The sequence below is a fragment of the Calidris pugnax genome, unplaced genomic scaffold (assembly GCF_001431845.1).
Source record: "Calidris pugnax isolate Ruff unplaced genomic scaffold, ASM143184v1 scaffold65, whole genome shotgun sequence".
Lineage (NCBI taxonomy): Eukaryota > Metazoa > Chordata > Aves > Charadriiformes > Scolopacidae > Calidris > Calidris pugnax.
The window spans coordinates 1,002,662-1,026,365 of record NW_015090785.1 but is presented as its reverse complement, the minus strand read 5'-3'; the positions used below and the strand labels follow the sequence as shown (position 1 = coordinate 1,026,365).

At 44.2% G+C, this 23,704-nt stretch overlaps 2 protein-coding genes across 3 annotated transcripts; both read right to left on the bottom strand.

The window, feature by feature from the left end:
- Nucleotides 1-8,038: 8,038 nt before the first annotated feature.
- MYEOV2 (myeloma overexpressed 2) lies at nt 8,039-11,085 on the bottom strand. The gene is made up of 3 exons (XM_014966300.1): nt 10,947-11,085; nt 10,743-10,815; nt 8,039-9,146 (listed from the first exon to the last, which is right to left on the bottom strand). The coding sequence occupies exons 1-3, from the start codon at nt 11,007-11,009 to the stop codon at nt 9,109-9,111; spliced, it is 174 nt and encodes a 57-aa protein (XP_014821786.1). The 5' UTR covers nt 11,010-11,085; the 3' UTR covers nt 8,039-9,108.
- Nucleotides 11,086-11,920: 835 nt separating this feature from the next.
- OTOS (otospiralin) lies at nt 11,921-15,802 on the bottom strand. 2 transcript variants are annotated; one of them, XM_014966270.1, is made up of 3 exons: nt 15,751-15,802; nt 15,341-15,367; nt 11,921-12,269 (listed from the first exon to the last, which is right to left on the bottom strand). In XM_014966270.1, the coding sequence occupies exons 1-3, from the start codon at nt 15,800-15,802 to the stop codon at nt 12,085-12,087; spliced, it is 264 nt and encodes an 87-aa protein (XP_014821756.1). In that variant the 3' UTR covers nt 11,921-12,084. The 2 variants fall into 2 exon arrangements, 1 of the variants encoding a protein (XP_014821756.1); XR_001414552.1 differs by lacking the exons at nt 15,341-15,367; nt 15,751-15,802 and adding an exon at nt 13,499-13,622 and having other exon boundaries at nt 12,152-12,269.
- Between the last annotated feature and the right edge of the window lie 7,902 nt (nt 15,803-23,704).

The window sequence follows — 23,704 nt, the reverse complement described above, 5'->3', positions numbered from 1 at the left end:
AACCATCAACTAAACCCTGATGAAAAAAGGTCACTAAACCATGTCTCTAAGCTCTATGTCAACCCAACTTTTAAATACCTCCAGGGATGGCGCCTCCACCACTTCCCTGGGCAGCCCATTCCAATGTCTGATAACCCTTTCAGTGTCAAAATTTTTCCTAATATCCAGCCTGAACCTCCCCTGGTGCAACTTGAGGCCATTTCCTCTTGTCCTGTCACCTGTGACTTGGGAGACAGACCCCCACCTCCCTAAACCCTCCTTTCAGGGAGTTGTGGAGAGTGAGAAGGTCTCCCTCAGACTCCTTGTCTCCAGGCTGAACACCCCCAGCTCCCTCAGCCTCTCCTCATAAGACTTGTCCTCCAGACCCCTCATCAGCTTTGTTGCCTTTCTCTGGACCCACTCCAGCACCTCAGTTTCTTTTTTGTGGTGAGATGCCCCAAACTGGACACAGTACTCAAGGTGGGGCAACATGAAACACTGAGATCCTGGAAAGCTTCACAAAAAGGAGTTAGCTACACCTACCGTGAGCGGGTAGCTATACCCTACCCAGGATGAAGACTCCACGTTTCAGGCCATGCTGGACCCATGAATGTCGTTTGCCCTCCAGCCAGCTTCACGAAGACAGGTTCCATGTCTTGATCAAGCAGTATGACATGACAAAACTAGAACTACTCACCTTCAAACCAACGCTGCACTGAGGTTTTGAACATCTCTAAAAAGAAGGTGGAAGGGACTAGAACACCATTCATGCTGAAGAGCAACTATTCAAGATGGATTTGTATCATATAATACCGTTGCTGTGATCAAACTTAAGGCAGGCAAATGAAAAACAAAAAAGCCTATATAAAACACAGACACGGAAGTATTCCAAAACTAAGGTGACCTTCTTAAGGAATCTGGAAATCAGCAAAAGAAAGTAGCTAAAAGAGCAGAGGAGGCAAGGGTTGTTTCTTAAATCCATTTCATCTTTTACACCTGCCCAGACTGCAGCCTCCATTTCCTGGTAGCAGCTCATTTCTCAAGATCTAGTTTGGAGAAAGCACAACACCAAAGCTAGAAACAGCCCAAACACAGCTGCCACCACTCAGTCAGAATGTTTATATCAGTTTCCATGAGGAAAGCTTGAAACTCCCACCTCTAAGCAAAGCAAGCACTGAAAAGAGAGAGTGCCTCAGCAAGGGCAATCCTTCAGGGACACACCGCAATTATCAGACACTGAGCAGAGTAAATGTCAGAATGTGGATTTAATGTACACTGCATGATGAAACAGAGGATGCTGAGAAATCCACATCAACACAAGAAAAAGACACCTAGTCCCACTGGTTTTATTGTGCTTACATTTTTAAGCTCGGGGCCAGCATACTTACGTTACATTTAAGATTTCCTTTAAAGCAAATACAAGCGAGAATGTGAACAAGCACAAGAGGAGAGGGTGTCACTCCAGGTGAAATTTAATTAGCGTGAAGGCTTTAAAGAAAGATCAGACACAGTATTATTTTTCTGATCAATTTAGGGAATACAGATGACTTAAGTTTAGATAGGATTAAACTCTTGATTCTGAATTAAGAAACTCACCTTTCATTCTGAGATTCACTGTGGTCACTAAAGGGTGCAAAATCAAACATTTCTAAAAGTGTTCTGAAAACTTGTGTCAAAATCTGAATTAACAGACAGATTCATAAACAATATACATATAAGTATGAATAATTATATTACCTGAATCCTAAAATGATTTTCTGTCTATAGAATACAATTTCAAAAATTAAATTAGATTTTTAAATCCAAGCATTCCCATAGCCCAGAACACTTCTCTGCTTGAAATATCAAGATAAAATTACTACTTTTTATTCCCATACTTCCTAGATTAGAAGTATTGATGGTAGCTGAATATCTGTCTTGAAAGAGAAGACTATGGACACTCAGCACAACTGGCAATTGAGAGTCAGAGAGGAAATGCCATCAGATTTAAAGTTTACCATCTGAAATACTCTGGAGGAAACCATTCCTGAGCACACTCAGGCTGGGAGCAAGGCTGGCAGCTGACAGCCTTGTGAAACAAAGAAACTGACGCCCCCATCACTTGTCAAATGACATTTGTAGTAGATGTAAGGATATGATGAGAAGACTCGGTCTGCCACGGGATGTAAACCAGCAAACCCACCCTCAGCTCACCCTTAGACTCATCCCAGGAGACCAGCCCAGCTTAACATCATTGCTCCTCGAGGGCAGTTGTGCGACCTCCCTGCGTGCAAGTGCAGTTGGTTACTCTCCAGCCTCTCCACAAGAGTGGAAACATTAAACATCAACATCTACTCCTTTCCCTGTGGCATATCAGAGGATTCCCACCCACTAAGAAACCTGTAGGATCCCACCCATAAAGCAGAACAGCTTCATGGAGAAGCATCAGGGAGAGGAAGAGCAGCAGATCCCACTTGAAGCCGCTCTCTAAATCCCTTGGAGAGGCAGGCAGGGAATGACTTGGGGCATGAACCCACACACCCCTTCACACCCAGCTCCCTCCAACACAGTGCTCTGCCCAGAGGAGTCAAGACAGCACAGCTTCTCCCCTGCCTCGGCAGGGATTTCTAGAGAAGCCATTCTAGTCCTGTAACACATTTTGTGAAGTGTTTTAAAGCCAAGGTGGATCAGTCATTCTGGACAAAGTAAAACACAGAAGGGGGATTCCCATCCCACAGTACGTGTATGGCAGAGATACAGAAGCTGGTTCAAAGTAGTAGGAGACCAAAAGCTCCACAAGCTTTATTGGGAACGGATGGTGGGGGCACACAGAAAGCTCTCAGACAGGATGGAGAGCCACTGTCCGATGACAGCAGTCCCCTCTGCAAGTGTCCTCACAGAGGCATCCTCATCTGGGCCAGGGGCACTCAGACTCCACTGCTGGGGGCAGCTCCTGTCTGTACCAGGGATGCTTTGTCACATTCTCTTGTTGTTATGTATTCCCTTTCTCAGTCACCCACCTCGTACATGACAGTCTTGGCTGTACATCTGCTTATTCACAACAATATACAAAACAGCATCTTTTCCCTCAAGAAGTTTATATGAGTTCACAGGGGATTTATATAAGGTTTGTAGATACATGTCACCTCTGCAGACCAAGTGCTATGAACAGAGATAATGTCAGAGCTGCCTGGAAACTTGCTACATGCAAAATGACTTGTCCATAAATAAGAAAAAAGTATTCACCAAGAAGGCCCTATTTGCCAAAGTTAAAAGCTCTAGAAGGTTCTGTTCCTCCCTCCCTCTGCTCCGAGCACCTTGTAGTCATTTGAGAAAAAGGTTCTAATTTGGATTAGCATTCTGACCCTGCAGCTTGGCAAAGCCCAAACAAAAGGTTTGGAGCAAACAAAAGACAAACTGGGGGAAAAAAAACCACCAACTAATCTGGAAGTAAGAACATGGAAGCAAATCCTTGTCCCCAAAGCTGCCAAGGACTGACTCGCATTGTGCTCGTGCTTTTCCAAGAGCCCTGATGTGACACTGGCATTCCAGCCCCACCAGTGACAGTGAGAGGGAGCGGGGCTGCACTGCCATCTGCCCAGCACGTTTGCGTGCACTCAACTACTGCACACTGAGAGGGGGAAGATGCCTGCCAGCTTCCCAGCACCCCGGGGAAGCAGGAAAAGCCACATTTATTCATCTAAATCAATTCCTCCTTTATAGAGGAAAAAATACCTTCCACTTCAATTATTTCAGTAAAGTGTTGAAAGGAAAACCTTTTATTTTAATTCCCTGGAAGCTAAGGGGAAAAAAACCAAACCCTTTTTGTTTTTTTCCAAAAACCAAGGAAAACCCACTACTATCACACTAGGTCTGAGCTCTCCTGTTCTTGCTCCTATGAAGATCAGGGGAATGCTGGATTCTGCTGCAAACCTGGTAGCCAGCTCGGAAAAGGCACAGCGGAATTATTATGCACAGCTGACAGCCAGCTTCCTTTAGCACGGGGACTTTCTCTCCCTCACAATGACTTGATTATTTTCAGCTCAAAATAGATCACACATTCTAAATTCCTAGGAATATAGAGCAGCAGTTAGAAGTTTCCTGCAAACAGAGGACCGGCCTTGTGAGCGCATGGAAGGGAACAGGCTGACATTTCAGTGTTTTGAAGTGATTCCTTTTCATCTGTGCTGCAGCACAACTGCCTGTGCCCCTTCCTAAGGCATTTTAGCCCTTGGGACTTCATCCTGCCAAGGCGGCCAGTTTTATGCATCGGGACAATCCACACCACCAGCCTCAGCACCTCCACAAATCTATTCAGACATTGAAACCCCAAGCAATACTCAGCAGCTCATAAAGCAATATACATCAGTCTAAATGCATGCAAAAAGCTGCTCAAACAGGCTATTTCTTTCACTCAGAAACACCTATTATGAGCGGTGTCAATTTCCACAAAAGGTCCAGGAATCAAGGCTCAGTAAATGAAATGGCCAATGAAGGCAAATGCCCTTTGAATCAATTTTTATTAGAGATTCTGACAACTTGTGATTATCTCTTGACAACGGGCCGATTGCCCACAGACTAATTAGACCGAAAGGCTTGACAAATGGTAACAACAGAAACAATTTAAAGCTGAAGGACATTTTGTTCTTAGATTAGCCTTTCCGTATTAATACTGTCCCAAAAGGGACCCAAACAAATTACAGCTCCTGATTAAAGTTCTTACACACTGACAGCCCTCTTTAGAAAGGGTAGGCTATACACACGCTCCTCTCCTTCGCAGGGAGAGCAGGGGAGAACTTTATGCTCCAGAAGGCTACAGCAACACAGGTACCCTCAGGATCATCCCATTCTGACTCTGAACTTCCCTTTCCATTCACTTCATCCCGAGAAAAAACCCACAGTGGTTATGATTTAAGTGCAAGCTTGGCACCTGGAAAGTAGTATCAAGGAACCACCTAGTACCTACAGCACACCAAGGCAGTTCATGAAACTGAGCAGCTTTCTTCATAGGGAACTTACCAGCCCAAACACTTTTACACTGCGTAGATTAAGTTCCTTCCCTACAGACAGGCATCCCATCCCTCCCAGGTGCCAGCAGTGCTATTTATGCTGCTTTTTAACATAGAATTACAGAATCACAGAATTGTCTTAGGTTGGAAAGGACCTTTCAGATCATCTAGTCCAACCATCAACTAAACCCTGATGAAAAAAGGTCACTAAACCATGTCTCTAAGCTCTATGTCAACCCAACTTTTAAATACCTCCAGGGATGGCGCCTCCACCACTTCCCTGGGCAGCCCATTCCAATGTCTGATAACCCTTTCAGTGTCAAAATTTTTCCTAATATCCAGCCTGAACCTCCCCTGGTGCAACTTGAGGCCATTTCCTCTTGTCCTGTCACCTGTGACTTGGGAGACAGACCCCCACCTCCCTAAACCCTCCTTTCAGGGAGTTGTGGAGAGTGAGAAGGTCTCCCTCAGACTCCTTGTCTCCAGGCTGAACACCCCCAGCTCCCTCAGCCTCTCCTCATAAGACTTGTCCTCCAGACCCCTCATCAGCTTTGTTGCCTTTCTCTGGACCCACTCCAGCACCTCAGTTTCTTTTTTGTGGTGAGATGCCCCAAACTGGACACAGTACTCAAGGTGGGGCAACATGAAACACTGAGATCCTGGAAAGCTTCACAAAAAGGAGTTAGCTACACCTACCGTGAGCGGGTAGCTATACCCTACCCAGGATGAAGACTCCACGTTTCAGGCCATGCTGGACCCATGAATGTCGTTTGCCCTCCAGCCAGCTTCACGAAGACAGGTTCCATGTCTTGATCAAGCAGTATGACATGACAAAACTAGAACTACTCACCTTCAAACCAACGCTGCACTGAGGTTTTGAACATCTCTAAAAAGAAGGTGGAAGGGACTAGAACACCATTCATGCTGAAGAGCAACTATTCAAGATGGATTTGTATCATATAATACCGTTGCTGTGGAAGGGACTAGAACACCATTCATGCTGAAGAGCAACTATTCAAGATGGATTTGTATCATATAATACCATTGCTGTGATCAAACTTAAGGCAGGCAAATGAAAAAAAAGCCTGTATAAAACACAGACACAGAAGTATTCCAAAACTAAGGTGACCTTCTTAAGGAATCTGGAAATCAGCAAAAGAAAGTAGCTAAAAGAGCAGAGGAGGCAAGGGTTGTTTCTTAAATCCATTTCATCTTTTACACCTGCCCAGACTGCAGCCTCCATTTCCTGGTAGCAGCTCATTTCTCAAGATCTAGTTTGGAGAAAGCACAACACCAAAGCTAGAAACAGCCCAAACACAGCTGCCACCACTCAGTCAGAATGTTTACATCAGTTTCCATGAGGAAAGCTTGAAACTCCCACCTCTAAGCAAAGCAAGCACTGAAAAGAGAGAGTGCCTCAGCAAGGGCAATCCTTCAGGGACACACCGCAATTATCAGACACTGAGCAGAGTAAATGTCAGAATGTGGATTTAATGTACACTGCATGATGAAACAGAGGATGCTGAGAAATCCACATCAACACAAGAAAAAGACACCTAGTCCCACTGGTTTTATTGTGCTTACATTTTTAAGCTCGGGGCCAGCATACTTACGTTACATTTAAGATTTCCTTTAAAGCAAATACAAGCGAGAATGTGAACAAGCACAAGAGGAGAGGGTGTCACTCCAGGTGAAATTTAATTAGCGTGAAGGCTTTAAAGAAAGATCAGACACAGTATTATTTTTCTGATCAATTTAGGGAATACAGATGACTTAAGTTTAGATAGGATTAAACTCTTGATTCTGAATTAAGAAACTCACCTTTCATTCTGAGATTCACTGTGGTCAGATGGCGCCTCCACCACTTCCCTGGGCAGCCCATTCCAATGTCTGATAACCCTTTCAGTGTCAAAATTTTTCCTAATATCCAGCCTGAACCTCCCCTGGTGCAACTTGAGGCCATTTCCTCTTGTCCTGTCACCTGTGACTTGGGAGACAGACCCCCACCTCCCTAAACCCTCCTTTCAGGGAGTTGTGGAGAGTGAGAAGGTCTCCCTCAGACTCCTTGTCTCCAGGCTGAACACCCCCAGCTCCCTCAGCCTCTCCTCATAAGACTTGTCCTCCAGACCCCTCATCAGCTTTGTTGCCTTTCTCTGGACCCACTCCAGCACCTCAGTTTCTTTTTTGTGGTGAGATGCCCCAAACTGGACACAGTACTCAAGGTGGGGCAACATGAAACACTGAGATCCTGGAAAGCTTCACAAAAAGGAGTTAGCTACACCTACCGTGAGCGGGTAGCTATACCCTACCCAGGATGAAGACTCCACGTTTCAGGCCATGCTGGACCCATGAATGTCGTTTGCCCTCCAGCCAGCTTCACGAAGACAGGTTCCATGTCTTGATCAAGCAGTATGACATGACAAAACTAGAACTACTCACCTTCAAACCAACGCTGCACTGAGGTTTTGAACATCTCTAAAAAGAAGGTGGAAGGGACTAGAACATCATTCATACTGAAGAGCAACTATTCAAGATGGATTTGTATCATATAATACCGTTGCTGTGATCAAACTTAAGGCAGGCAAATGAAAAACAAAAAAGCCTATATAAAACACAGACACGGAAGTATTCCAAAACTAAGGTGACCTTCTTAAGGAATCTGGAAATCAGCAAAAGAAAGTAGCTAAAAGAGCAGAGGAGGCAAGGGTTGTTTCTTAAATCCATTTCATCTTTTACACCTGCCCAGACTGCAGCCTCCATTTCCTGGTAGCAGCTCATTTCTCAAGATCTAGTTTGGAGAAAGCACAACACCAAAGCTAGAAACAGCCCAAACACAGCTGCCACCACTCAGTCAGAATGTTTATATCAGTTTCCATGAGGAAAGCTTGAAACTCCCACCTCTAAGCAAAGCAAGCACTGAAAAGAGAGAGTGCCTCAGCAAGGGCAATCCTTCAGGGACACACCGCAATATCAGACACTGAGCAGAGTAAATGTCAGAATGTGGATTTAATGTACACTGCATGATGAAACAGAGGATGCTGAGAAATCCACATCAACACAAGAAAAAGACACCTAGTCCCACTGGTTTTATTGTGCTTACATTTTTAAGCTCGGGGCCAGCATACTTACGTTACATTTAAGATTTCCTTTAAAGCAAATACAAGCGAGAATGTGAACAAGCACAAGAGGAGAGGGTGTCACTCCAGGTGAAATTTAATTAGCGTGAAGGCTTTAAAGAAAGATCAGACACAGTATTATTTTTCTGATCAATTTAGGGAATACAGATGACTTAAGTTTAGATAGGATTAAACTCTTGATTCTGAATTAAGAAACTCACCTTTCATTCTGAGATTCACTGTGGTCACTAAAGGGTGCAAAATCAAACATTTCTAAAAGTGTTCTGAAAACTTGTGTCAAAATCTGAATTAACAGACAGATTCATAAACAATATACATATAAGTATGAATAATTATATTACCTGAATCCTAAAATGATTTTCTGTCTATAGAATACAATTTCAAAAATTAAATTAGATTTTTAAATCCAAGCATTCCCATAGCCCAGAACACTTCTCTGCTTGAAATATCAAGATAAAATTACTACTTTTTATTCCCATACTTCCTAGATTAGAAGTATTGATGGTAGCTGAATATCTGTCTTGAAAGAGAAGACTATGGACACTCAGCACAACTGGCAATTGAGAGTCAGACTATTCAGAAAAACCCAGCACCTTAGATGAACAAAACTCTTCTAGGCAGAAAAAAAGTAATAGTGAATTATTTATTAAAAAAAAATAAACCACTCTGTAAGAGAGCTCAGAAAACAGCAGTATCTACTTTCAAAGTATATCCCAGAGAGAGGGGGGGTGTTGGGTGTTTTTTTTTTAGTATTTTATTGAAGAGTACATCAGCAAGTAAAGTTTTCAGAAAAATCTACACAGAGCTTCCTAGAAATAACAGTCCACAATTCCCTCCTTAGTTACCTTTAACCATCTGGTTTTCATATTCCCCAAGTAGCTTATACAAGGTTTTCCCCCCCTCGGTGATTTTCCTGTTTTGATTATTTTAATAAATAATGGACACCACGGGTGATCCCAAAGACAAAATCCACATCTCAGCACTGCATAGCTGGACAACTAAGTTCACTGGATGTCATCATCATCAAAGAGATCTTCAAAATCTGGTCAGAAAAATAAGAGACGGTAAAATTAACCTTAAAAGTTTCAACTTTACATACAACTGCATATACTCCACAAGTACAGTTTTTCATTATTTGGATTAAAAACAAAAATAAAGCTGAATTAAGTAAATGAGTTACTCCACCATCAGTTACTTGAAATGTAACATCAGGGTGGGAAGAGCCAGAGAAGCAAGCAAGCCAGACCTCTATCGTACACGAGTGAAACTGCTTCACTTGTACAACACAAGCTTTGCAATTAAATTCATGAAAGCAAAGTCAAGCTTCAAAGTAGGGGCTTTTATAAATGCATTAGGTAGCCATCACATTCAGAGTGGATCAACCATGATTCTGACTTCAGAACTGAACAAGTACTAGCTTTACGCATGCAGCATGTCTCAGATGCAGACACTCCTGCAGAATTTAGCTCATCATATCCAGAAACACACTTATAAATTTTGCAGGCTGACATTCACATCTGTGATTTACTGTTAAAAATCCCTTCCTTAAAAAAATGTTTCATTGCTGTGAAAGTGCTAATAATATTTCTCTCTCGGGAAACTCATCTCACTTAGACTAGTGAAATGTGGTTGGCTAATTACAGCTGCTCTAGTCATCTTTGGGAAGCACTCTTAACTTCTTTCTTCAGTGTCTTCTTTGTATATTAAGCACAAACTACTCAGTCTTTATTCTTGTAGGACTCCTAAGCTACCGATGGAATATAATACCACAACTTGATGGGAGCACTTAAATGGAAATACTTACTCCTAAATATGCTGGCTCCAACTAAGTCTGGACCCTCACAACTGTTGAGAGCATATCACAAGTTGAACCTCCTTTTTCTCTTGCATTCTAAGTCTTGTGCAACATGAGAAACCTACTTTATTTCAGAGTTGTGACATCAACACCACCACAGCAATCAGATTTAGTAACAGAACTGAAAGTCACCGTTGAAACGTCTAAATATACTTCTTAAGAAGCATAAAAAACCACCTTTGCAACCAAATGTGAGGTGGTTTATATTCCACCCTTAAGTGGCCAGATTCCTAGCTGTTCTCCTCTAAAAGCAGCCATATATTCTTGTAAGCATACAGGTGACTTTCAAATGCAGAAAACATACAAAAACAAATTTTATTTTGCCTTGGATACATATGCATGCATACCTTAAGAAATTAAAGAATTATCTGTAAAAAGCAGTAATACCCAGAGCCAATTTGTAAAGTTTTGTCAACGTTTTCATATGCATTTGCACTGTTTAATATAAGCCATTTGATACACAAACAAATCCAAGGCATTTTCCCCTGTAGTGATTAACACACTAAAGTGCCTCACACCTTCAGGAGGGCAACCACAGGCATTGTGTCACTCCCACCTGCATCATTTAACACCAAAGCATTCTTATGACAGCGCTCACTAGAAGCGTGGTTAGTGAGAACTTTGGCGATACCAGGCACCAAAAAGCATGAGAACAGAGAAAAAGCAAGAAGGTTTGGTTTGATAATCTTCAGTTCCTCCACTGGCAGGCTCAAGGCGTTACTAACCCCGCCAGGCGGGCGGTGACCCCCCGCTCCCTCTCCCCCGGAAGGCGGCGGCACTTACCGTTAAAGAAGTCGGCGTGCACCGCTTTCTCGTTGGCGGCCAGGTCCATCAGCAGCCCCGTGCTTCCCCCTGCCTGGGAAAGCAGGCGCTCAGCGCCTCTGGGCCGCAGCCGGGCCGCACGGCCCCGCCGCCACCCAGCACCCCGGCCACCCCCGGCGCAGCAGTCAGCTCCCCAGACACCGCCCTCCCCTCCTCTCCTCTCACCTCATCGAGATCCACGTAAGGGCCGGCTCCCTCAGGAAACATCTCGTCCACCGCCGGCTTCATGGCGCAGCCTCCTCGCTTCCGCTCCGCGCCGCCACTTCCGGCCGCGAAGGAGGGGGTTACTTCCGCTTTTAAGGCCGGGCAGCGGCGGCCGCTCTGCGCACTCGGCGGACTCACCTCTCACTGGTCGCCCCGAGGGCGGGCCCCGCCGTTGCCATAGCGACGAGGGCATCGCCCCGGGCCTGCAGTGGGGAAGATGGCGGCCGGCTCCCTCAGGGGCTGCTGTGTGCTCAGAGATTGGTTAACGTTGTGGGAAATAAGCTAAGCTTTGCTTCAGCTAATTGATGTATCATTGTTAGTGTGATAGTACTAACAAAGAAGCCTTAGTAATAGTAGAGTCTAATAAATTGTATCCAATTAATCCCCAGAAATGTCCTTGGTCTGTCAAAGGATCCTTGTTGGCAGAGCGTTATCTAGGTGAAGAGAAACAGACTGGACCATGGCCTTCAACACAAAAACCCAAAGGGTAGGGGAATATCAATAAGGCCAAAGAAACCAGTCTGGTAAATCTGCCAAGTAGATGGTAGCAAAGACTCTGAAATAACGTGTAGTTTAATCAACTAATCAAAGGCGTGTTTAGGATAATAATTTTGTAGAATGGTGTATGTGTGCCTTATATGGGAAAAAGTGCAAAATAAACCTGTAATAGGTCAAGGGGTCGGGAAGAATGTGAGCTCCAACTTCTCAGCCAATGAGAAGAGAGACAGAAACTCAAGCAGCCGGGATAAAGGTATAAAATACCTGAAAGCTAAAAGATCATCGTGCAACTATTTTTGGTGCACCCGATTCAGCACTGTTTCGTATTAAATTATTATTTTTTTAACCTTTGCTTCGGTGACTTTGTCCTCTTTAAATTCTAAGATGTGAGTCAGTGTTTCTCACAACATGTAAAAAACAACTCCCCAAAACCCACAGCAGAATCAAGGAGTTTATTGATTTCACCCCCATGCGACTAATTTTTCCACACAAAAGCTACTTTAAAGCATGAGATGGCCCCCATGACTGCTGTAAGGCGGCTGAGGGGGCGATTCGGGGTGCATGCGCTGGCAGCCATGTATTCGCTGAAACTGCGAAGCGGTTAGTGCTCGTGGTTGGGCACATGATAGCCAAGGTGACTTCCAAAAGGGAACTGGGCAAAGAAGGCTCTGGCCATTTCCTCGATCCTGTTGTAGGCTCCCAGGGTCCGGAAATACTCCACATAAGACCAGAAATCATTGGATGAGAAGGGCCAGTATGGCAAGGCTGCAGATCTCTGGTAGACATCTAAAATTAAAAAAAAAAAAATATTATGCAGGTCACTAGGATATGAAGAATTCCTGTTGAAAGCCTAGGCACCATCGTGGTTTGGGGTTCTCTGGGGAGGCCTTGGTCTCCTCTGGCAGAAGCAGGGCAGCAGAGCCATTGTTCTTCCCATGCTCCACACCACAGAAGATGGCTGTTCACCTGATGGAGCCAGTGCCCTCTGCTCCAGGAATGAAGGAATGGGACAAGAGAGAGGGCAGGAATCATAGAGTGGTTTAAGTTGGGAAGGGCCTTAATCATCATCTAGTTCCAACCCCCCTGCCTTGGGCTGGGACACCTTCCACTAGAGCAGGTTGCTCAAAGCCCCATCCAGCCTGGCCTTGAACACCTCCAGGGATGGGGCATCCACAGCTTCTCTGGTCAGCGTCTTCCAGTGTCTCACCACCCTCATAGTACAGAATTTCTTCCTGATATTTAATCTAAATCTACCCTTTTCCAGTCTGAAGCCATTACCCCTTGTCCTGTCACTACATGCCTTTGTAGAAAGTCCCTCTCCAGCTTTCTTGTAGGCCCTCTTCAGATACTGAAAGGCCATTATAAGGTCTCCCCGGAACCTTCTCTTCTCCAGGCTGAACAACCCCGATTTTCTCAGCTGTACTCCAGGTGGGGTCTCACCAGAGCAGAATGAAGGGACACCACCAGCACTGGGGACAATTCAAGAATTCCCTGAGATGCTTTGATTTCTAGAAGGCAGATGGGTATTTAAAAGCAAGGAGCAATTACAATTTAAAGCTGGTTTTCCCCATTCCTTCTCCACACCATTTCCTCTGCCCAGTATAACAATATGAGGAATATAAGCACCATCACCTTGCTGTGCTGAGTCCCTGCTGCCCCAGCACTGCCTGGGACCCCAGAGTCATGCCTCTTCTCAGGGGGCCATAGGAAACGGAGAAGAAAGACTTTGCCACTTAGAAGAAAGCTGCTTTTGTCCCTGCTCTAGGAATATTCAGGAAAATGTGAGATATTCATTGAAACAAGATTTCCAGTTCAGCAGGAAAACAAAAGCAAACTGAAAATGCAGGAGCATTTCACCCTTGGGCCCAAATCTGGGCAAACACCAAAGCATATATAAAATGTAAACACTTGCTCAGACCTCATAGTTACCAATGCCTTTCTGTGCAGCAAAGCTAAAGCCAGTATTTTGATTTCAATTAAAGCCCATTTAAATAAGCGGGAGCCGTTCCACTCACCAGGCTTAGCTTGGGACCAGGGTCTTTAGTGGGAATTAAGCGCCTTCAGCAATCCTATTGTCAGACGTTAATTTTACAGAGTAAAGTTTGCAGCAAGCTGGCATGGATGGCATATAACAAATCAAATGAACCAGGCAAATGCTGTCTGCAGAGGAGAATTCACTGTTTGTACCAGCTGACCTTAGACTCACTTTGCAGTCTGCCGCTTGGCCCAGTGTGAAAGAAAACCGTAATTGTTGGTAATGAGAGCAGCAGGACACTGCCTGAGCAAGGTTTTATTTTTAGATTGACACACGCTCTCCTGACTGCCTGAAGAGGTTGCCACAGGAATATTGGCTGTGCACAAATATGCAATAGCACCCTTCCACTTGTGGGAGCACAGATGCTGCATTCAAAAGATTTCAGAGCCATAAAGGAAATATAATGGAGCACAGGGGAAAACGTTTTGAATTAGAAGTAATCATGTTAGCCCTTATTCCATATATATCTTCCTGCTTTCCATATCTGCTATAATACTCTCCCATATTTGTGTCTGTGCAGCCGGGATGCTGCTGGCTGTCCTGCTGGTTATACTAGCCCAGATGTACACCAACAATAGCAGTACCTTGTTACTGCAGATACTTCTATGCAACTTCTTTTTCAGAAAGAATTGTGTCTGAAAACACCAAAGAGAGCTTAACTAATAATAATCATCAGTAAGCCCATGTAAACATCATTAGGATGTTGAGGGTTTTTTTTTTTTAATCAAAGGCAAACACTAATCCAGTGGGCTAATCACACAAAGTGACACGAACCACAGGGTGGCTGTGCTAAGGGATTTATTCCAACATTTCTTTAATTGGATTTGTGGCAATTGGTACATTTTAAGCTTGTGGTCGTGGAAGTCAGTATTTCTTGCCAATAACAAGACACACGTATAGTATTACTGTTCAGGACAGACAATTCTCAGATGTCTAATATGGTTATAAGTCTGCTGCTTTCCAGTTACAATTTTGTAGAACAGAATTAGTGACTTGACTATAACCCCTTTCCTTTTTAAGACTGCAAGTATATTAGCTCTATTATTAGTGATTAATATGTCAGCCCTTTAATAAAATTTTAGAGAAATTTTTAAAAATCCACTCTTCTTTCTGCACCAGAACTAGATGAAAGCACTTCCACAGCCCACCGAGGTTAGTAAGTGATCCGTCCAGAACTGCTGCTGGGAATCAGGTCTGGGAGTTACAAATGACTCTTTTAATTGTTAGTGGTTCAAAGGTAAGAAAAACGCAGTTCAGCAGGAAAACAAAAGCAAACTGAAAATGCAGGAGCATTTCACCCTTGGGCCCAAATCTGGGCAAACACCAAAGCATATATAAAATGTAAACACTTGCTCAGACCTCATAGTTACCATTGATATTCATTGAAACAAGATTTCCAGTTCAGCAGGAAAACAAAAGCAAACTGAAAATGCAGGAGCATTTCACCCTTGGGCCCAAATCTGGGCAAACACCAAAGCATATATAAAATGTAAACACTTGCTCAGACCTCATAGTTACCAATGCCTTTCTGTGCAGCAAAGCTAAAGCCAGTATTTTGATTTCAATTAAAGCCCATTTAAATAAGCGGGAGCCGTTCCACTCACCAGGCTTAGCTTGGGACCAGGGTCTTTAGTGGGAATTAAGCGCCTTCAGCAATCCTATTGTCAGACGTTAATTTTACAGAGTAAAGTTTGCAACAAGCTGGCACGGATGGCATATAACAAATCAAATGAACCAGGCAAATGCTGTCTGCAGAGGAGAATTCACTGTTTGTACCAGCTGACCTCAGACTCACTTTGCAGTCTGCCGCGTTAAGAATTACCATCTCCATCCTGGATTGATCGGGCATCTGTAGATAAAGAGGAAACTCATCAGTACCAGCTCCCACAAAGAAGGGCTTTCTGTTAATAAAAGGTTTGCTGTGTAGCCAGAAGCAGACAAGTTCTTTAATGCACATGTAGGACTCTCTGCACAGCCAAATGGTTTTTGTTTCTTAAATAAGGAATTCTCTGTTTGCAGTCACTCAGTGCTACAAACCAAATCCTCTTAACTAACAGCCAGAGCAGTTGTGATTAATACATGAGCAATATCTGATACTAAATAGAAGATGCTTTATTAGTAACAAAATATGTCTGGCTGCTTAAAAAAAAAAGTGATGATGCCTTATTAGTAACAAAATATGTCTGGCTGCTTGAAAAAAATAAACATGAATAAATTCAGCAGTAATCTTACCTGTTAGGATGTTCATCAGCATACAGAGGAAAAGTAAGCCAATAAATGTCATCTTTTCTGCAAGATACTGCTCGTGTTTCTGAAAAATAATCTGTACAGCCGGGGATTACTACAAGATATGAGTAATTATGTAAAGTCTATTATTTCTTCTTTCATTAGATTACTGTGTTGCAAAACATATTCTAATTAGTAGTATAGGAATAACAAGATCTAATTACATTTCCTTACTGTTTCTGAACTGCAACACAGAGTATTAAAAGAACCACAGTCCTGAAGTGTGTAGTGATATTTTGGTTTTAGGTGGCATAAATCCAAAAGGCTCCTCTGAATTGGCATGAAATTAAGTGTCTTTGGAAATGTTTTATTTTGTGGTTAATTTAATTTCACTTTAGAAATTACCTCTCTCTCTCCTGTTATCCTCTTCTTGCAGTAGTAAAGGTCTATAGCTCCAAGTCAGCTACAAAAGTCCAAAAGGATTTCTTTTCCCGTAAAATAGCGCTGTTTATGGAAGGGTGGAGGGAAAAGGAGATAAACGTCACCAAGTTACTACACCAATCTGATTTTGTTGCCTTCACACAGGGGTTTTTTTAACTGCTCACATTTGCATTATATTTCAGCACTGTCCATGGAAGAGACAGAGAACAGTTTCAGAGAAGGAATCATGAACTTTGGCAGTAACAATTCTGTATTTTGAAGACAGAGGGAAAAAATATCCAGGAGCAAATTTGGCTATTATTATCTTTGCTGCCCTCCTGATTTTCTTTTTTTCCACCCCTTCAGAAAAATGGATTTTAAGAAGTGTTATTTGAGCAAACTGCTACGAGGATATTGAGTGCCTTCTCCAGCTGAGTCGCAAAACCCACAAACACCTGACACTGATTTATGTTCTTACTTGGGATCCTCAAAATCCAAATCTTAAAGTGTACACAGGCACCAAGTGCCCACTGAAATCAGTTGGCTTACATTAAGCAAAGAAGTAGGTCCCCAATGCCCTCAGCCATGGTGATAGTGAGGGTACCGCAGCCTTCAGAGGAGGTTGATAAGGAGGACTGAAATGCACTTTCACATCATGCTGATTTTGTGGAAGGATTCCTCTCCCAATGCCAGGCAGGTGCTCCAGGCTCCAATCTGTGCAGGTTCTGAAAGATCCAGCACTTTGAGAAGACAGGAGAAGAGACACTGTTTGGAGAATATTCAATTGACATGTACATCTTGATTACTTTTAGCACAGAACTGCGGACGACAGCAGGTGTGGTCAAGGATGAGGTCTAGCAGAAAGAGCGCTGCAACTCTAGGGGCCAGGTGGGCATCTCCATGCTCCTAGAAGACATGGTCATCCAGGTCTTGTTGCCAAACCTGGCAGCTGTTTCCAGATGCCTCTGCTCTGGAAAGGGAATGCCAGTGCAGAGCTCGCTACTAACGGTCACGCTGCAATGATCTGATCTGCTCCCTCTTGGCTGGGAGTTTTCAGTTGGCTTTATGGTCTAGAAAATAATTTCTCTACCTCATTTCTAGATGCCTGCATTTCCCCACTGCACATGTGGGTCCTGGTGTTTGTGCCTTTGCTCTACCAGCTCTGCTTACCTGCCACAGGAGCACCGCGCAGCCAAAGTCTGTGCTCGGGCAAAGTCCTGGAGTGAAGAGACCCAAGCGAGTGGCCTTGCAGGAGGCCCCAGCTTTGCTGGAGCATATTCCTATCTACACACAGACTTAGCCCTGCCAAGAATTAATTAAAGATGTTCTACACACAGACTTAGCCCTGCCAAGAATTAAAGATGTTCTGAGTAAGGGAAAAAAAAAAAAAGAGCGGAGCAGGGAAAAAAAAAAAAAAAAAAAAGAGTGCTTTGTAGTGCCCCAACCTGTGCCAACTCATGTGGAGGCTGAAAAGAAAAATATTATGAAAGCAGAACTTATTCCATCTTTGAAAGCCTTTAATCCTCCTGCTTAATATTCCCTGGGCCTACAGGAGGGGTCCCACAACAGCTGGTGCTGCTGGCACCTCTGACCCTCTCGCCTGGGTGATGGAGGTGCTGGTGGGAGAGGGGTCTTCCTTGCTCGGTGGAGTCCTCTGGTGCAGCCATGCACCCAGATACACCCACCAACAGGCCTGCAAAGCCAAACAGCACTTTCCCTTTCACTGCCCAATCTGCATATCTTATTCAAGTAGACTATGAGGAGCACTGACATACGCTAATACAGGCACAAAACAGTCATTAGCTGTAATTAGATAATTAGCACAAAGCTACTTCTGAGGACATCCATCAGTACCTTATTGTTTTGGCAGTCAATAAGGAGGGTCTAGTTCCAAGTGGGAGGTAAGATAACATGTTTGGGATGACGACAAAGGACAATAACGATGTTCCTGACACAACCACATCCTGCAGCTCTCCCCTTGAGGAATTAGTGGTGCAGTAGAAGGATGACAAAGTCATGGAAGTTATCAGGTTGAGGGTCACTCATGTCACAATGTGGTCTTCTACAAAGCTGGGTGATCTTAGGAGGATTCACATAAGTTGAGGCTCACGGTGTCACACACGTTGACACCCACCTCCTTCACAGTTTCTTGTTCTGTCTTTTGAAGCTGGGAGTTACCCACTTCCAGAGCCAGGAGGATCACGGGTCTGACAGTGCAACAGGCTTCTAACAACGACAGGCTTTCAGTTTAACTCATATCAAAGTTTTCCATTTGCTAAAGCACCAACTGGAGATGGAAATAAATTCTCAGGCTTGCCATGCGAAAGGAGACTTAGGAAATTATAAAAAGAGGATGAGAATTAGCATTTAGAAGAGTTGTATCCAGTGATGCAGCCAAGAGATACGGTTGTTTTAAATGTTAATTTTAATCCTTTTTCTACCAAGGCTTCTGTTGCTGTACATGACTGCTTCCCCCCACCGCAAGCACGTTCATTCCATCTCTTCCTTTCTTTTTCCTTTAGGACCCCTTTCCTTTCTTCAGACTCCATACAAAAGTAACACCACTGGATGCCCAGCGCAAGTGCTGGTATGGAGCCGTCCACCAACAGTTGCTGACCTGCAGGCTTCTTCACCGCTGAGCAGTAATTAGAGGTGCCACGGTGCCCACAAATGCAAATTGGCTCAGCAGCAACGATATTTCAGTAGATATTATAGCCCTTAACAGTGCAGCTGCTCAAAGACTCCAGTATTTTAATTTCTTCTATTTTGGAAAGAAATTCAATGTTTTACTCTCTCAAAAAGGCTCATTAGTTCAAAACTCTGTTATGTTTGCTGGCAGCAAGTTTTTCAGGCACCTTATCCCGAAGTTCACCTGGAGTTTTTCAGCTAAGGCCATTGACTCATAAAAGCTTCACTACATTCTAGAAGGGGCTGATGGTAATGAGCTTATCCCACCCACCCGTCCCAGGAGGCTCCAATCAATATGTACTTTCTGTAGATGGCTCTCAAAGCCAGAAAATCCTGTGTACACCAGTCAGTGCTGTCAGCGACAGAAATCAATCGGAGCATTGAGGACGTACCCTTGGGAATAGGGGAAGGCAGTTTGGGCAGCACCGTTGTTTGTGTGACTTGCTCCCTGATGGGGAGCAGCCCTGGAGCTGCCAGCCCTGCAAACCCTGCCTTCAGGTGGGCCCAGCACTAATGGGCTCTTTTACACAGAGCCAGCTCCTGGGGAGCAATTCAGCACTCTGTTGATTAACAAAAAACGAAGGTAAAAGAATACAAAAACATGAGTTTATGGATGCCTTGGTTTCCTCAATAGCTGTACTAGACTGGTATTATGCACAAAAATTTTCTGTACTCCTCCAGGCACTGAAAAAAACCCATTGTTTTAAAAAAACAGAATATTTCCTATTTAATCAATAGGCAAAAGCACACACACACGCAGAGATCTGCAAGAACTTATTAAAAACCTAAATGGCACTTACAGCTGCATCTGAAGCACTTTGCCCTTGGCCTGAGCAGAGAAAACATTCTCTGTAGGGCTGCAACACTTTTGCACATCAGAAACAACCAACAGCAGTGGTACAGAGACCAACTTTAGGGAACACAAATGTTCAATTATCTCCTCCAGCAATTTGGTCCAAATAGTACAGGTCAAAAGGAGATTCAGGTGACTAGAACATGCTTTGCTCAGATAGGTGTGAATTGCCCTAGGTCTTTCACTCACATTGTCCTCCAGTTCTGCTTCACTCTTTGTGAATACAGAAGCTCCAAAATTTTTCTGATGCTGGGTTCCCCAGGATGGTAAAGGCCAGGGTAGTCAAGGAGGAATCAGGTGAGGACCTCACACTACCAAGCAGCTGAATAACAAAATGGCCAATAAAAGTAAATGTAAAATGAGGTACATGGGTAAATACTTTCAATTTTAAAGGCCCATGGCATCTGACCATTCCCACTCAGAAACTAGATTTGGAGCTAAAATAGATTGTTCTAGTAAGATGTTTGAGGCTCAGTCACAGGCAAAAAGGCAAATCAAATAGGAAGAAAGAAAAAAAACCCACAAGGCATCACTATGCCATTTTGCCACAGCTGATCCCATTTTAGCTATTGCATGCATTTTTGGTTTCACCATCACAGAAGGGCATGATAGAACAAGAAAAAGATACAAAGAAAGGGCTAAGCAGAGTTCATAGGCAAGGACCAGCTAAAGCAGAATGGGACTCTTCAACCCAGCAAAGGGATGAAAACACCTTGACTTCTACCAAGAAACATCAAATTATTCTGGCAATGGCTTGTTCAAAACAAGAAGTAGTGGATTTTGTTAATCTGTGGCATGTCTTCTCATAACATGTTATCCACTGCATGACATCCTGGCTGAGGGTGTCCTGCTCTGGGAGCAGAGCATGACCAAGCAACACTGTCCTTCTGTGCTGTGTCTTATTCTCCTCAGGCACCCTCTGCTGCTGGGGCAGGCGAGCTCCCAGGCTGACCCTGCTACAGGCTGCTTTGCTGAAATACTGCATATTTTCAGTTCTCACAAGCAGACATTTTTCCTGCCAGCAAGTGGCTCCATCAGCCTGATTATAGGAGCCCCTGGGGGCAACTGAAGGTAGACACAGCAGATGGATTTGGGTAGTTACAAAACAATTAACAGAATAGCTGCATTGCAACTAGAGATAGCCAAGTTAAAATGAACCACTTTCACCTGTACTGGAGCTAACTGTCAAGGGGAAGGTCAGATTTACAAACCATAGTGTTAAGGAGTAGCTCTACACTTGAATAAATCAGACTTGAGAGCAAACAAGAAAGTGTATCTGTCTGCATTTATTTCAACTTATCATTTTAACTTCTAAAGAAAAGTTCTATTTGTAGATGCAGATGAGTTTCCAGGTGTTCACAGAGAGCAGGCAGCAAAACCAAAGCGAGGGAGCAGCTCCACTGGCAGCAGGACTAGTGCAGCTTGGAACCCTGTGAGATGCTCCTGCCAGGTATCCCAGCTCCTCTCCATAGGAATGCCCATGTATCCTCAGCTCCTGTCCCTTTCCCTCCCAGGGCAGCCCTGCCAGCTCCAAGGACCAGGTTTGGCTCTCAGGGGTCCATGCAAGGCTCACACAGCCCTGGAGGCTGGTCCATCTCCTTACTAGTCAAGCAGCTGCTCCTACACCAGCAAAGAGCAGCTACAGGCTGACTTCTCTCCTCCCATCACCACTGACACCAATAAATTTTTCCCACTACCCATCTGCAAACTTTCACATGAACTACAGGAACCTCCCATCTAGGATTCCACCAGAGTGAGTTAGATTTTGCTAAATGGTTTAAATCTATTTTTGCTATAGGCAAAATGGAGGATTAGATCCAACAAGTCCACTTGGTTGCCTACAGCTTGTTTCCTCAGGAGAGGAGGCTGGCAATGCCTGGTAGCACCACAGGAGGTGCATCACAGCATGGAGCCTTTGCTTCCAAGCAGTTCTGCTGCAGGGAGAATGAGAGGCAGCAGCACCTGGCTTCTGGTAGCAGAGCATCCAGGACTTGTCTTCTCCCTTCCTCTACCTGCATTAGTCCTGAGTTCATTTCCAGGGCATCTTTTTTCATAAATTGGACAGTTCTTTGCTTTAGCCATACTCAGCCATATTCAGCACAGCCACAGATGACTATGAACTCAACAGGGAACCCAACAAACTGGTCACTGCTCTCAGGAGAAGATCTATTCTTTCCCATTGCCATTTATGGTTAGGTGTATCATAGCAATAACTTCTGCCATCTTGAAATACACTCACAATAAGTTGCTTTTCAGATTGATGGAATGCCCCAGCTACACTTAAGCTATTAAGCCATCAGCAGCTGTTTATTGTTTTCATTTCACAGAGCAGAGATGTTTCTTTAAATAAAACTGCATTAAATATTTTGTAACCAAACACCACTAAGATTTTATTAGGACAAACAGAAGCTTTTTTTATACCCAGGGTCTCTTCTCCAGTTTGATTCATGCACCAAGGCTACTTCAATATCACCAGAGCTATACCTGCCCACAAGCAGCTCTGCCTTATGGACAATGAAATTGATTAAGCCAGATTGATGAGGAGATGGCCTTGATTACAAGAAAAAAAAAATCCATCAAGGAAATCTGAGCAAGTAGTATATTTGATACCAGCATTCAATGATTCTGCATTACAGGCTGTATCCTTGTAGCAGTTGCCAGGTCAAAAGCCACATGTGAATGGAGCAAATTCTGCACAGTGGCCTGGCACCGTGGCAGGGACCTGGCTACCCAGGAGCAGGGCATTAACCCAGGGAGAGTATACAGCTATCAAGAGGTAGCTTCAGCTGCAAATGGGGATGTCTACATTTGAAAGAGACTTCTACCAAGGAGACAGGATCTATCAAGTTCAATCTATTGATCTGGACAGTATGAGTGAGGAGTGCAGGCACCCTGTGAGCTCACAGCTGGAGATGCTGCTCAGCACTACAAGCAGCACCCACATCTTGCCCCCTCTCAGCCTTCCAGGGTTTGGTGGAACAAGCTCCATTTGTAAATGTTTAACAAGTGCATTAATGCACCAAGGAGGAAGTGGCCACCAGCATGGGAAGCAGTTGCACCAGGGAGGACAGTGCCCCTCACGCTGCTCCAGGACAAGGCTTTGATGTTCTCTGTGCTATTGTTGGTCCTGCAAGAGAGGGAAAGAAGACTTCAGTAAAGACTTTGGTAAGGTCAGGAGGTTACCACAGCTTTGAACAGTCACACTGCCTGGTCAGTGGGAGGAAAAGCCCCCAAGAACTGCAAAAGTCCCAGTTTGGCTTAGCCATGTGTAGCATCATCTGCCACAGGCCAGCCAGCACCGTGGGTACCACAGACACTGTGCTGCCCTTGCTGCAGGTTTTGTACCTGCTCTGCCATGGGGAAAGCTGGGCTGTAACTCATGTGCATGTGCCATTATAGCTGGAGGCTCGTACTCCACTGGGCATTGAGGAGTAAACCTGAAGGGCACAGAGGAAGAGTCACCTCTGCAGTCAGGAACATGACCATCGTGTCTCTGCACACACCCATGACTCACCACAGCCCTTCTACACCAGTCCCATGGAAAGGATGGCACATGGCTCAGTCTCCCCAGCTGAGGAGCAGGGAGGATTTGGGAACACTCTTCTCCCATGACCTGTGTTCCCTCAAGGTTAGCAAACCAGCTCAGTAGGGTCAGATACCTGTCAGAAAATAATCGTTTTGTTTCTCCATCTTACACAGGTTTGCTGCTTTAAAGACTGAAAGGGTGAGGGGTATTGGTCACCATCCCAAGATGAAACAGCAGTTATCTTCTGCCCCAGTTTTTCTGGGCACTAATAGTGGGGGAAGAATAGGAGGAGAATAATAAATAGGAGGGGAAGAATAAACCCTGCACCGCTCTAAGAGCTTATAAATGGCAGTCACCCAGGTGGCTACTGCCTCATACATTGGAGGCAGAGCTCAGCCTTACAGCTGCCCTATTTTAAGGCATTATTTATTCTGATCAGGCATTTAGCCTTCTAAGTTAATAGCCTTACCAAG

Coding starts and splice junctions, on each gene's coding strand:
- OTOS (XM_014966270.1), bottom strand. CDS start 15,802: ATGACATTTATTGGCTTACTTTTCCTCTGTATGCTGATGAACATCCTA. Junction 15,368..15,750: donor GCTGATGAACATCCTAACAG/GTAAGATTACTG, acceptor CTTTATCTACAG/ATGCCCGATCAATCCAGGAT. Junction 12,270..15,340: donor ATCAATCCAGGATGGAGATG/GTAATTCTTAAC, acceptor TTTTAATTTTAG/ATGTCTACCAGAGATCTGCA.
- MYEOV2 (XM_014966300.1), bottom strand. CDS start 11,009: ATGAAGCCGGCGGTGGACGAGATGTTTCCTGAGGGAGCCGGCCCTTAC. Junction 10,816..10,946: donor CTTACGTGGATCTCGATGAG/GTGAGAGGAGAG, acceptor CTGCTTTCCCAG/GCAGGGGGAAGCACGGGGCT. Junction 9,147..10,742: donor GCACGCCGACTTCTTTAACG/GTAAGTGCCGCC, acceptor TTTTCTGACCAG/ATTTTGAAGATCTCTTTGAT.